Source organism: Aulonocara stuartgranti (assembly GCF_965226115.1).
Source record: "Aulonocara stuartgranti genome assembly, chromosome: 2".
Lineage (NCBI taxonomy): Eukaryota > Metazoa > Chordata > Actinopteri > Cichliformes > Cichlidae > Aulonocara > Aulonocara stuartgranti.
In genome coordinates, this window is record NC_138940.1 from 9,251,490 (window position 1) to 9,266,423 (window position 14,934).

The window sequence follows — 14,934 nt, forward strand, 5'->3', positions numbered from 1 at the left end:
AAATCCTTCAAAATAAAAGCGCAAATGTGAAAAGTATAATGTACCTCTACTCTGATTGTTGTCACCAGAATTGTTTTGATTATTTTACCAAGTCAAGAGCATTTCAGAAAATTATTAAAGTGTCATTTATTCTAAAGATTCTGGAGCCTTTTATTATTTCCTGTAATGGCAGCATGTAAGAAGGATGTGGTGGTTTCTTACACCAATGAACAATTACTTATTTGTATCCTACTTTTTTCAACAAAAAAGAATTCCACACAGACTAAGGCTCAATTTATTTTCAGCTTTTTGAAGTCTTATTTAATTTAGCCAAAAACACATCATACTAAAGTTTATTTTTTTAACTTCTATATATATATATATATACAACAGGAAGTTGTTTGCATTGCTGTGAACTTGATGTTGCAGAGCAGCTGGTCACAGAGGTTGAATGAGAAGTTCGTGTTAGGTTTTCTGCAGGGGAGAGTTGCTATGGCAGGATTTCTGCTCATCACTGTGCTTTTTTATCTGAACTGTGGCTCATTTGTTGTTGTTATAAGCAGACCTGCAGATGGCACAACCTCAAGGAGAGCCACTGTGGCTTTAAACACAGCTCTAACTTCAACTGAGAGCCTTTTTTCTGCAGGGAAACCCAATACCACTGAGGTTCCCACCGCAGGATTCACAACTAGGTATCGTAAGTCAATAAGCAAACCCACCACAGCTCCAGAAAGTCTGAGTGAAGCTGCTGGTAAAACAACTGAAAGAGAAGAAGAAGGTCCTCCAGAGTTGGGTGAGTGGACACAAACTGATATTTATTTCTGTTTTTCATTTTCTTTAATGCTGTTTAATCTCAAATTGATGACAAATTGTTAAATTCAAAGGGTTCTCCTTCATGGAAAAGCTTACATGAGAGCAAATGAACTCCACTGATTGTCCTTTGGTTTTACTGGTCATTACTTTTCCCTTAAGCAAAAAGCCTATGTGGTAAAGCAGTTTCAGTGTAAATGCATCATGGTGACACTGAAAGAGAACAAAGCAGCCAAAACTTTAATTCAATGTAAATTCTGCTTTGAAAGTTAGATGCAACAAACTGTCTACCAACTCTAATCATGGTCGCATTAATCACTGATGAAGCGACAGACTTTCAACAACAACTTGAAGCCACAGTTTTGTAGATACTCGGAGTGTAAAAGGACTGTGTTAGTGTTTTCATATCTGCGGTCGGAGAGTCATTGTCCGAGGGCTGGGGGAGGATGTTCCACATTCTGCAGAGGGTGCAGTGAAACATTTTAGCCGTGTGTTTCCGCTGATGAAAACCAGATGTGCTGTGCAATGCCTGAGAGCAGAAAACAGAAGGCAACTCTTCTTAAAACCAGTCACATGTAATGTTGGTAATGCAGGAATATTCCACTGCACAGCGAGCAGATGCATATCCAGAACATCTACTGCAGGGGTTGTTAGTTTGTTTATTGAGCTCGTTATTTAATTCAAGAAGGACAGTGCATGTTAACTGTCTCACAGACTTGGGGCACAGGGAGTAACATCTTGTTTGCTTTCTTGGCAAGAGTCATCTCACCCTCAAAAATTAAACCGTACATTATTATTATAGCATGAAAAAATGATGGACAGCACCAAGAAACAGCTGGCCTTGTCTCCATAGTTAAATATTTTTGAATTTTTAAATTTGATTGTTTGTGCAGGGCTTTTTCCCGTTTCTGTGTTAAAATAAGCAGACCAATTCATTATTAATAGAAATATATGAGAGTCTCATCTAGTTCTCTGCAAGAGATTGAAATATAGCTATTCCAACCCCCTGAGCCACGATTGCCCCGTGGCTCAGGGGGTTGGAAATCGCATCTGTAACCGGAAGGTCGCCGGTTCGATCCCTGGGCTCTCTGTCCTGGTCGTTGTGTCCTTGGGCAAGACACTTTACCCTACTTGCCTACTGGTGTATTGGCCAGAGGGACCGATGGCGCGATATGGCAGCCTCTCTTCTGTCAGTCTGCCCCAGGGCAGCTGTGGCTACAACTGTAGCTGCCTCCACCAGTGTGTGAATGTGAGAGTGAATGAATAGTGGCATTGTAAAGCGCTTTGGGTGCCTAGAAAATCGCTATATAAATCCAATCCATTATTATTATTATTTTCCTTGAAAGCAAAGTTCCATTGTAAAGTGTCCTGTCTAAAATATTGCATATTGATGTGGTATGAGGAATGCATGCCCTGTTGTGTATCAAATGGTTTGCTTTTTTATAGCAAAGAGGTCCACCAGAGGCATTAAGGTAGCAAAGAAGCCCAAAACGGTCCTGAAGAAACCCAAAGTCATCGGCAAGAAGCCAAATGCTGCTGAAAGAGCAAAACCCCAGGTCAAAAAAAGAGTGAGCCCATCAGTGGCCACAGAAACAGCCCCACGTATGTATCGGGGGTTAGCCCCAAAGTATACAGTATGCCCATCAGACAGGTTTGGTTGCTTTTTCCTGCTTGAAAGAGGTCAAGCTGTCAGGTCACACTCACACCAGGCAGCCACAAACCAAACTATTTCCTAAACTAGCTCAGATAAGAGCCATTTATGGGTTTAATATTGTGACAATCAAACTCAAGGCAGTGCTGAATGGAGGCATACTGTATATGTAAAGCCTGATGTATAACTGCTGTGTGTTACACTCATTCAGTGCAAGCTCAAACTAAAGCCTGGCAGCAGCTTCCATCCACCTGCAGCTACTTTTAAAAACACAGGTATTCATGATACAAACGCAAAATTGATTCATTGAAGCCCTTAAAAAGAAGAAAGTGCAGACTCAGACTTTTGCTGAACTGCTCACAGATTTCACCTTTCTGCTTCTGCCAGTCTTCTTTATTTACATTGGGAACACGATAAGCGATGATGTATTGTACCATATACAATGAGTTTCCTCCTCCTTCACTTCAATTTGAAGAGTTTTATTATCTTCCTCTAGCTTCCTTTTACTCTTAGCGTCTCTTGATTTTTGTCCCTCATGTATGATTGAGCCGAACTTAGTCCCTGTAGTTAACACACATCACAGAATAGAAGTGTTTTGTAGTTACTAGTGTGATTATGCACAGTCTGGTTTCTGCCGTGTGCATATTCCCTTGTATATACAGTACATATCTCATATTTGTGTACTAGACTGGAAATCGTGCCAGCTGAGTAAGCGTGTGTGTGTATAGTGCATCTGTCTGCATAATCTGTGTGTACAGAGGGAATGATCAAAGGTTAGCTCAGTGGAGGCTGGCTAGAAATAAATGCTTAGTAGGCAAGCTGTCATGTCATGTCAAATCAGAGCCGATGTTCGTTAAAATCCATGCAGGCCTGTCAGACAGTGAGATTAGCAGTGAGTGATATGACAGAAAATGTTGCATGTTGAGAATAAGTACGTGTCAAACTTATAATATTGCCTCTTCCTGGTTGTTAGCAGAGGTGTTTTCATGCCTTCATTCATCAGCAGCATGATGCATAAGTTAATATGAGTGTGACTTGACTTGAACTTTAGAACAACAGGAAGCAGCAAAGAGCGAGTCTGGGAAAAATGGGAAACCAGCACAGAGGTCAGATTCAGGGTCAGGAAAACATCTTCTATGGCTTCATTCATTTTAAATGAAAGATGAAATCTTTAGTGCTGGAGAACAATGAAAGACGCACAATAATGCTCTTCTACCTCTAGAAAAACTCCTGGTGGGATTTATTTACACAGTTAATCAGCTCAGTTGTGGATTCCTTTAATGTAGTCAAAGCTGAGTGTAATCCGGGCATCGTTATGAGTTTGCCAGCTGTCTTTGGCTCCGCTTCAGAAGTTTGAGAATAAATTTGTGGTTTGGCAGGATTCCCGTGGTCAGCAGCAACAAAGACACATTTTGACTCACAAGCAACTCGAAGGAGATCCTACAGGAGTGCAAGGCAAAAGGGGGAAAGGGTCTTTACAGGAAATGCCATCAACATTTAGCATTCATTTATGCTACTTCTATATTCTGGCCCAACGCTTTTTAGCAGCTAATAAAGCTTCCTAAGAGGAGGAGGCATTTTGAACCGAGCTGAACCCAGCAGACAATGAGAGTCTGTCCGAGGACTCATGGCTGCAGAGCCCGTGAACAGGTTTACAGAAACCTCAGTGCTTCAGCTTTCTCTGTTTTCTACCTGCTGCCTTTGACTTAATTTGTAAACCCATCAGGGTTGAAGACACTTGAACAAGTGAAAATCTTAAAAACATAAAAGAATAATAGTTATGTTTCCGCTCAGCGTTCGTACAGAGGGGTTCAGATTTGCCCACTAAAAAGGTCAACAATAATGATGAGCATTTCCAAATTCATCATACAAGCGATTTTTGTATGGAAGCATCTGCCTTTTTATCTAATCTGCTAAAAAAAAAACGTGAAAAATGCTTTTGAGGGGTCAACTCTCAGCTTTTTATTCACGAGAAACGTGTGTGCATGTGTTCAGTAAAATATGTACAAGGCACGGTTATGTTTGTTTAAATGCAATGCATCCATGCGGCTGAATATTTTATACAATCACATATTGATGCAGGGCGTCAAAGCGCACTGAGCCACAAGTTCCTGGAAGTTTGATTTGAACATCTGCATTTTAAAATAATCTAACGTGCTTCAGTGTAAATAAGAAAACCCTTTTTTCCAACAGTGTGTTCTGTCTGATGGCACTAAATTATCAGAAAATGACAGTTCACAGATATTCTGTCTTTTAATAACGTTCTAAAAAAATCTGACTTCTACCTTTCGAACTCACACTTCTTCGAATTCACCCCTTCTCCTGTAATTTCATTCATAATTAAGTGAAATGACTGATAAAGCCCTGCTGGTTGTCTCAGAATGTCCTCCACTGGGTCTCGAGTCACTGAAGGTCAAAGACACACAGCTGAGGGCTTCGTCCTACAAGCGCCGAGGCCTGGGTCCCCACAGGGGTCGACTCAACATCCAGGTGACTGCGCAGAATTTAAAAAAAGATCCACCGCTGCACTTCAGGCTATACTTGCAGAAGCATCATAAACACTGTGCATTCCACTTGTGTGTGGCAGTCTGGAATAGAGGATGGAGATATCTATGATGGGGCCTGGTGTGCTCAGTACAGAGATAAGAAGCAGTGGCTGGAGGTTGACGCTCGACGGCTGACTCGCTTTACTGGTGTCATCCTGCAGGGGCGCAACTCCATCTGGAGGTCAGTGCTGGTGGGTTAGAAATCAGTAAGCCTGCTGGGAAACTGGTTTCAGGACAGAATGGAAGTATTGTTTCATTTTGAAGTCCAAGATAGTGTTCCCAAAGTCTGCCTACTGTGAGATGTTACTCAATGTTACTTAATTTAAGACACATAAAAGCAGGCTTTGCTCCGTCTTCAGTTTGTGCTCTTTTTCAGAAACCTGGTAATGTCTTGATTAAGTTAAAAAGTGTGTGTCATATCACATGTGCCATATTTACAACCCAGATGTGTGTTTTCTGTTCACAAACAGCTGGGACATTGTGCATACCTACAAGGTGCAGTTCAGCAATGACACACTGGTCTGGAAGCCATGTATGAACGGGACTGAAGAGGCTGTGAGTGAACACCCGAGCTCTGATCTTCCCTCTACTCTGTGTATACGTTTCACTTTCTAAGCTGGTTATAAAAGGAGTCACGAGGCCGTTCTTTGTCTCGGGTTTATCTGTTAAAGGTAACGGGTTAGCCTTTTGCATGTTTATGAAAGAATACAGGCCAAAATAATATAAGCAAACTGATCTATCACTTGACTTTTAGGGATTTTTTTTTTTTTTTTTTGGGGGGGGGGGGTGTTTTTCTTGTATTTGTGGAATAACTTTGCGTTATTCTTACTCCCACCACAGAAGCTTGAACCCACTTCATGGACAAAAAAAGGAAAAGCCATTAGAGTTTAATTTACCCGCAAGCTGTTACCATCATTCCAACAAAGTCCTGTAAAGGAAAGTTTGGTCCATAGTGTTGACGCAGCACATTTAAAGATTATATGCTATTTCATTTTTACAGTGTGAGGGCAAAGTTTGTGACGTTCGGTTATTGAAAACTCAAAAACTGGTTTAACTGTGCAGATTTGTTGGGGTTTGTTCTTTCCCCTGCTCTGTCTGGCATGTGTGACTCAGCCACAGCTGGCACGATGTGCCAGATGTGCTTTGTCCAACCTTTTTCTTTCTTTCTTTTTTTCCCCACGGGGCTTTTGAATTCAGGTGGTGAAAATCAGAGGAGATCAAAATATGACAAGCGTGCACAAACTGACGTTAAAATTCACGGTTTGCAGTGATAGAGCAATGTGCTCATATTCAGTTATGAAAATAGTTTTTACAGTACAATTTTATATTTTTATTACTAAAAAAATCGTATTTGTATTATAGGTCGTTAACCTAAATGTGTCCTTGTGTCGCAGATATTTGAAGGAAACCAAGATGCAGAGACACCCGTCCTCGCCCTCTTCAACACTTCCACAGTGGCACGCTATATTCGGATCAACCCACAGTCCTGGTACCAGAATGGGACGAAGGGGCACATCTGCCTGAGAGCTGAGGTGTTGGGCTGTGCACTCTCAGGTATAAGAGGCCACTAGCTGGAAATAGTTTTTTTACATTCATATAGATATAAGTATTTAATTAAAGTGACACACGTTTCCCATTTTACAGATCCAAACAGTATCTATCCATGGCAGACAGAGCCCACAGAGTCCAAAGACAAGCTGGACTTCAGACACCACAACTATAAGGAGATGAGAAAGGTGTTTGTTTTATATCCTGAACATTTTAATGTGTGTGTGGTCTGCTTGGTCTGACCAAAAGCAAATATACAGAGGTTTCATTCTGTTGAATGAACTGTGCTGCCACTACGAGCTGTCTGAATCTGACGGTCAGAAAACAAACAACCAAAGCAAACACAGGTCCACCTTCCCCAAACATAGCCAGAGGTCTGACATGGCTGATTTATGGGATGTAGACGTATGAAATGTTTATACTCCACTTCAGTGACAAGAAGTTTCTCTGTGCCATCTAACTTACTTTGTATGTGTATTTTATGCGTTCTTTGGCAGTTTTTTAACTTCAATTTCCTAAAAGAAGTGTTGGATAAATACTTCAGATGGTTCAAAGACACTCAGACTAAATGAGGAACCTTCAGATAATTAATTTCTAATAATCCGTTTGTAAAATAATTTACCCCACATTTTTATACATATCATTTGTTTCCCGCTGAGATGGGTTGAAATGATGCACTTGAATTTTATCTGGGCATCATCTAAGCTTAACACACTTCCAATGAGGCTACAAAACAGTTGCCCTTTGAAATACTGTGTCAGTGAAACACGTTTTTTTGTTTTTTGTTTTAACAGCTGATGAAGTCAGTACAAGAGGAGTGCCCTGACATCACGCGCATCTACAGCATCGGGAAGAGCTATATGGGGCTGAAGCTCTATGTCATGGAGATCTCCGACAATCCAGGAAAACACGAGCTGGGTGAGACTTACAGAGAAATGTGAAAGCGGCAGGAGAGGGAAGCTTAACTCTAGGAAGAAAAGCTCATCAGTGAAATCATTTGGTTTTTTTTAACACAAATCAAAGCTTAATCTAGTCTTACTAGTTAGAAGGTTTCCGGTTTTAATCCCTGACTCCTCTAGTCTGGATGTGCAACGCAAAAAAGCAGAAGACCCTAAATTCCCTGAGGATGGCAGTGGTGCTCTGTGCGTGTTCATGACGTCCACCTCCTCCTCACAGGTGTTTTTTAATTTACTTCTCAGAAGCTGAACTTCTTATTTCTAATTAGAAACATGGCACAAAGCTGCAATCATTATTTACTTATTGAGAGCTTGGAACACTGTGAAGAGTCAGGGCTTTGGCTCTTTACTGGTTTAAATCTTATCTTAAACTCAGGATTTTCTCAGCTATCACTAGAAAATACTCCTGCAGATCAGCTGTTATGACATCTGGAGTTCCACAGGCGTTAATCATGGAGCCTGTTCTTTTTTCTCTTTGTACATGCTCCATCTAGGTCAAAGTATTCCTCAACATAATTTGCCTTTTCATTGATGTCTATAATATTTACAGTTTTATTTACCGTTTAATCTGGGCAGACACTGTTTCATAAGAAAGCTCCAATCTAAAGCTTCAACTAAACCTTGAATCTTCCACATGGTGCTGTGCTGCCATGCCGCTTCTCCCCTAATGAGACAGTAAACTAAGAGGTCAGCAGGTCAGTATACTGGTTCTGACCGTGTCTTTCAGCCCTTCTTCAGATACAGTGCACTATTGTGTGAGACATAAACAGTCCAGAGTTCTCCCTCGTTTGCTTTAAGGTGTACAAATGTTTTCTTTGGCCTCATCGACTCAGCCCGCGTGGCAGCAGAGTGGTAGGTAGGGTATTTCCCGCCAAAAAATCACTTCAGGTTGTTATGTTGAAGTCAGTCGGGGGGAGGTTGGGGTCTGTTTGGGTTTAAATCTGTGCTCTTGTTTGGTTAACCACATCTTCTTCATTGTTCTTTTCTCTGATTTATTTTACGGTGCTGTTGATAAGGGTGGCTGTAGCTCAGGTGGCAGAGCAGGTCAGCCACTAATCTGAAGGTTGGTGGTTCGATCCCAGGCTGCCTCCTGGCGGCATGCCAAATATCCTTGGGCAAGATACTAACCCCGTGTTTGCCTACTGGTGGTGGTCAGAGGGCCCGGTGGCGCCAGTGTCCAGCAGCCTAGCCTCTGTCAGTGCGCCCCAGGGCAGCTGTGGCTACAATGTAGCTTGCCATCGCCAGTGTGTGAATGGGTGAATGACTGAATGTAGTGTGAAGCGCTTTGGGGTCCTTAGGGACTAGAAAAGCGCTATACAAATGCAGGCCGTTTGCCATTTACCATGATGGCTTTGTTGAAGCTGAGGTCATATTTATAGCATTTAAGCATTCTCCACTGCAACGACTGAACATCCAAGGTATGGACATTGAGGCTGTGGACAGCTACAGGTACCTTGGTGTTCATCTGAACAATAGACTGGACTGGACTCATAACTCAGACGCCCTCTACAGGAAAGGGCAGAGCAGGCTGTACCTGCTGCGGAGACTCAGGTCGTTTGGAGTGGAGGGCCCACTCCTGAAGAAATTCTATGACTCTGTTGTGGCTTCTGCTATCTTTTATGGTGTGGTCTGCTGGGGCGGCAGCATCTCTGCTGGGGACAGGAAGAGACTGAACAGGGTGATCCGAAGGGCCAGCTCTGTTCTAGGATGCCCTCTGGACCCAGTGGAGGTGGTGAGTGACAGGAGAACGGCGGCTAAGCTGTCATCCCTGATGGACAACATCTCCCACCCCATGCAGCAGACTGTGACAGCACTGAGCAGCTCCTTCAGTGGGAGACTGCGGCACCCACGGTGTGGGACGGAGAGATTTCGCAGGTCTTTCCTCCCCACTGCTGTCAGACTCCATAATAAAGACTTTAACTGATCAAGCACACACATCCATACATATGCAATAATACTAAGTGCAATAATCCTTTCTGTCATCGTTGTATTTTTACTCAGTTGTATATAGTATTTGTATTTGTATTCTATTTTTATCTTATTGTATATTTATTTTATTTTATTCTACTGTATATAGTATTTTATTTTATTCTATTCTGTACAGTTGTGTACTGTATTTATTCTTATTGTATTCTAATTTTTGCCTCATAACTTTTGCACTGTCCACTTCCTGCTGTGACAAAACAAATTTCCCACGTGTGGGACTAATAAAGGTTATCTTATCTTATCTTATCTTATCTTATAGAATATGACCTTTAAACATAGTGTGAACAAGAAATTGAATGCAAATCTGCCCCCATACTCATCTTATACTTGGTCCCCTGGTATAATCCCAGAACACCACACTGGGAGGGGTGATGATATCTCCCCCCCGACCTGTCATCCTGGCTCCCCCTTGCCATAGCATGTGTGCTGCACCTCATCAATCTCTAGCTGTGAGAGCAACATGAGGGGTCTAGCCTAGTACCCTTGCTGAATACAGATGCCCCAGGTGAGAGTCTAACTTGAAAGTCCCACTCCAGAGGCGTGTAGTCTTACCAATACGCTGCTATTATACTATATATATATATCTCTCTATAGGTTGGATGGATGGGTGAGCTTTAAATCTGTGCTTTAAAGTGTTTTAAATAGCCTCGGAGCCATTTTCATATTTAAAATATATTTGCTTACAGCACAGCTCGCTGTTTGAAAACTTTCTGAGTGTTATGTGCCGTATTTGTTGTTAGCAGTGAAGTGAGCTCAGAGTCCTCCTCATGAGCATTTCTCAGAATAACATGTGACATTTCAGAGATACCTGCCATTGAATGTGCAGTATGTGGCCCACTGATCTGTGCAACTCTGCATGTAAAACATCAAACTGCACGTGTATTAAAAGCTGTTGCATATGATATCCACTGCACATAAAGGATTTTGATGTGATTTGTGTTTAAATCTTTAAAGGCATTAACCAAATGACAAGTAAAAGTCTGGTATGAGCCAGCCTTCCCATCTCTGTGTTTGGCGCCCCCTGCAGGAGAACCAGAGTTCCGATATGTTGCAGGGATGCATGGAAACGAGGTGCTGGGACGAGAGCTCCTGCTAAATCTCATGCAGTACATCTGCCAGGAGTATAAACGGGGAGACCAGCGCATAGTGCACCTGGTCAAAGAGACCCGCATCCACCTTCTGCCCTCCATGAACCCCGATGGATATGAGATGGCTTTTAAAAAGGTGCAGGAAACTCCCCTGTCAGCTCTGAATGTCAGCACTAGACATGAGAGTAATAAATTACCAGAACTGAAAGGAGTTAATCCTGTTTTCTTTGACGTTCAGGGCTCAGAGCTGGCAGGCTGGTCGCTGGGACGTTACAGCTATGAAGGCATCGATATGAACCACAACTTTGCTGACCTCAACTCAGTGATGTGGACCGCCATCGAGCTGGAGACAGACCGGTCCAAACTCATCAACCACTATTTCCCCATCCCTGAACAGTACACCACCGAAGAAGCTTTTGTGAGACACACGAGTGACAAACACACATTTCACACACACGAAAAACATCTCCATCACCTGTTTTCCTGCCTCTCAATTTCATATTTTATTGTAGAATGATTTAAAACTTTGATACTTTAATGGCGTTTTAATCCTAACGGTTTAAACACGACGGTGACGGGTCATAGTATTTTTACATCGATTCAGTCCTGAGAAAAGGCATCAGTAAAAACAACCTGTACACGTGGACCCAGGGTCATGTGGAGGCTTTCAGAAGCAGGGATAGTTCAAACCAAACATGTCTAAATTTAACATTTTATTTTTAACTTTAAAATTCTCTGACTGTCTGGGTGATAAATAACGATTTTCAGTATGAATTAATTAATTAAAAAACCATTAAACAAATAAAAACATTTTAAAAAATGTAATTTAAAAAATTAAACTGGAAAATAGAAAGAAAAAGGAATTTTTTAAAATAAAAACAGATATTTTAAACTTAGTTTTTCTAACAATAGGACAAAGTCCTTTTAATAAGCTTCCAGTTTTTCTTCCTGTAATTTTGTAGGTTTCACTCTTAGATTGTGATGAGTCATACCTAAATGTTTCTTATGGCTAATTTGTGCCTCCTTGTCTCCTCTTTCCTCCTGCCTGCGATCCCAAAGTTAATCTCAATACAACACATTGAAGGATGTCTTAATTCAAATGCATCTAGTGGGTAGAGGAAGAAAGGAGCTGCAGGAGGGTTATAATTGATGCTTCTTTGTTTCTTGTGGAACAAACAACAGCTAGAGCTTGTAAAACAGCTAAAAAGGTGGACAGATATCCACAGCATCATGTTTTCTGGGGATACCGTCCACTATTTACTGCCATTAAAATGTCACCTAAAACAGAGTCGAGTTTACCCTGATTGCAAATTTTAACAAACTCGCCACCTTTAACATCAGGTGGCGTCAGAGACCCGAGCTGTCATCAGCTGGATGCAGAACATCCCATTTGTTCTGGGTGCCAACCTCCACGGTGGAGAGCTGGTGGTCACCTACCCATACGACATGACACGGGACTGGGCGCCTCGTGAGCACACGCCCACCGCTGATGAGAGCTTCTTCCGCTGGTTGGCGGTAGTGTACGCCAGCACCAATCAGGTGACTGCTCCTTCCACGCTCTTAAACTACAAAACGCCTTAAAGAAAGTGAGTGAACAGTGTACTTTTACACGTAATATAAAACAGGTGATGTCCAACCATGACCGCCGGCCGTGCCACAACAAGGACTTCCTGAGATACAACAACATCATCAATGGAGCCGACTGGCACAATGTGCCTGGAAGTAAGAACGAGTGTTTTTAAAGTCAGATTTAAAGCTTAAATCTCTGTTCTGTTTCTTAAATTAACATTTAATTTTTATTCTGTTTATCTCCTTTATCAGCTTACAAGACAAAATTAATACCATCAGAATCTGCAGACAGATGTGACCTTAACTCTAACTTTTTCACTACCTAAAATTACTTATGCATTACTAGGTTACTTTCAGTCTGCTTAAATTTAATAATAGTATAATCATTTCTTTGTTACCTGTGAAAAACTGATTTGTTACCCTGTTAATCTGGTGCGCCTACCTTTAAGTCAGGGCTCTCGAACTCCAGGCTTCGAGGGCTGGTGTCCTGCAGGTTTTAGATGTGTCCTTGATCCAACACAGCTGATTTAAATGGCTAAACAACCTCTGCAACATGTCTTGTTGAGGTAATGAATCAAATGAACTAATCATTTGATTCAGGTGATTTGATTCATTTGATTTAGTGTGTGTTGACCCAGGGTGGTATCTAAAACCTGCAGGACACTGGCCCTCGAGGTCTGGAGTTCGAGACCCCGACTTTCAGTATATGTAGGTAAATATAACTGCACTTAATTTTCATTTATTTACAGAGGAATTAAGGCCTTTGTCATGGGCTGTATTACAAAGTGCTGCTGTCAAAATATTAAAAGTGTTTTTCAGCTTGCTAACAAACCTGGTTGCTCTGAAACTGATGGTATACATATGCACACCTATTTAAAAGTAAATAAGATGCTTTGGGTGAAATAGGGGAGACTAAATGGATAAAGACGATATTATACAACCTCTGTACCCTTAATGACAGGTTTTGACACCTATGTATTAGTAAAGACGTAGTTTGACAAACATTAGAATAGGTCACAGTTTTTTCCAAGGTCCCTAGTAAGTAGGGATGGGTATCGTTTAGGTTTTATCCGATACCGGTGCCAAACCGGTACTTTTGAAAGGGTGCCGGTGCTTAAACGGTGCTCAAACCGGTGTTTAAAGAATGGAGAACACAAAATTGGTCCAAAAACCTCTCATGTTCAGCTGTTTTTTTGTAAAAAGATAACAATGTTAGCCTTTTCTGCAGCTATGGGGCATATATGGTATCACTCTTGGCTGGAAGCAGTGCTTAAACAATGGAAAAAACACAAACTTTGTCCAAAAACCTCTCATGTTTAACTGTTTTCCACTTTTTCTTTGGTCATTTTAGCCTTTTTGGCCAGGGTGAAGGGAGTATCTGTCATCAAACAAGAAGACAGCAGCATGTAACTACGACGGTGTTTGCTAGTTGCCATCATGGCACTGGATACCGGTACCCATCCCTACTAGTAAGATTCACAGGCGCAGATCAGCCTCACTAGCTTCATTTTGTTCTGAAAGCAGAGCTGAAATATGACTGAAACCTCTCGGGTCAGAACAGATAAACTAGGGTTTCTCCTAGCAGGTGACCAAAGATGTGTTTGATTTAGCTGAACATGACTATGTCTTTAAAAACATAAACTCAACACCAGAAAAACCTCAGCACAAAACATAACTTGGATTGAATAAATAAAGTTCGTCATATTTTTCTTTTTTACTTTCAGGTATGAATGACTTCAGCTATCTGCACACCAACTGCTTCGAGGTGACTGTGGAGTTGTCCTGTGATAAATTTCCTCACGCCAGCGAACTTCCCATCGAGTGGGAAAACAACAGGGAGTCTCTGCTGACTTACATGGAGCAGGTATATTACTTATAGGTTTAGTTTATGAACGGCTTGATTATCATTTTATTTAATTTTTTTAAAGGCTGTGTTTATTTTAGGTGCATCGTGGTATTAAGGGTGTGGTTCGCGACAAGGATACGGGGGCTGGAATAGCAGACGCCGTTATCAAAGTCGATGACATTAATCATCACATTAGATCAGGTACATTTTTATTTCACGTCAGATATTGAATCAGTTTTGGTGGTAAGAATAACAGAAGCAACTAAACATCAATAGCCTGTCAATACATTCTGGACATTTTTAATTATTTCTTTATCATGATGTTAAGTGGAAATCTGATAACGTGATAAAATGTTGGCCCTTTTTGCATGTTTTATAATAAAGGAAAAAAATAAGGTTTTCTGGATGTTTGTGTATACTGTGATAGTCCACTGCACTGATACTTTTCCTCATGCCACCTTCTGTTATTTCCTTTCTGCAGTGGCCGATGGCGATTACTGGCGGTTGCTGAACCCCGGCGAGTATCGGGTGACGGCCACCGCAGAGGGCTACTTCCCCTCCTCCCGCACCTGCCAGGTCATGTATGACCACTACCCCACAATCTGTGATTTCCGCCTCACTAAGATGCCCAAAGAGAGGCTGAAGGAGCTTTTGATGAAGGGAGGGAAACTTCCCAAAGACCTGCAGCTCAGGCTGCGGCAGCTACGCATGCGGAAGCTGCGTGTCACCACCAAGGCAATCAACCGGAGACGCGCTGCTGCAAAACGGGCAAAGAGGGTGTGATAATGATCGTGATCAAAGCGAGAACAAAGCAGGACTTGGTTCAAAGACCCACCTTCGCAGGATTCACACATTAGAAATGTTTTTATCTTCTGCTGTGGAGCAGCAGAGCAACTTAGGAAAAAGTCTGCAGCGAAAGCCACATTAATTATTCTGATTTCTGGGGAAAAAAATG

General features: G+C 41.7%; 1 protein-coding gene across 1 annotated transcript; it reads left to right on the top strand.

Annotated features, from left to right (window-relative positions):
* The first annotated feature begins 161 nt into the window (after positions 1-161).
* On the top strand, positions 162-14,884 carry cpxm1b (carboxypeptidase X (M14 family), member 1b). The gene is made up of 14 exons (XM_082507490.1): positions 162-772; positions 4,821-4,930; positions 5,028-5,167; positions 5,457-5,541; positions 6,381-6,540; positions 6,631-6,722; positions 7,329-7,452; positions 10,504-10,700; positions 10,803-10,982; positions 11,906-12,103; positions 12,190-12,286; positions 13,858-13,997; positions 14,078-14,180; positions 14,461-14,884. Exons 1-14 carry the CDS (start codon positions 400-402, stop codon positions 14,760-14,762), a joined length of 2,301 nt encoding a protein of 766 aa, XP_082363616.1. The 5' UTR covers positions 162-399; the 3' UTR covers positions 14,763-14,884.
* The last annotated feature ends 50 nt before the right edge of the window (positions 14,885-14,934 follow it).

Excerpts from the sequence above, each read along its gene's own strand:
- cpxm1b (XM_082507490.1), top strand. The coding sequence starts at position 400 with ATGTTGCAGAGCAGCTGGTCACAGAGGTTGAATGAGAAGTTCGTGTTA. Across the intron at positions 6,723-7,328 it reads ACTATAAGGAGATGAGAAAG|CTGATGAAGTCAGTACAAGA; the intron begins GTGTTTGTTTTA and ends TTGTTTTAACAG. Across the intron at positions 12,287-13,857 it reads CTGGCACAATGTGCCTGGAA|GTATGAATGACTTCAGCTAT; the intron begins GTAAGAACGAGT and ends TTTTACTTTCAG.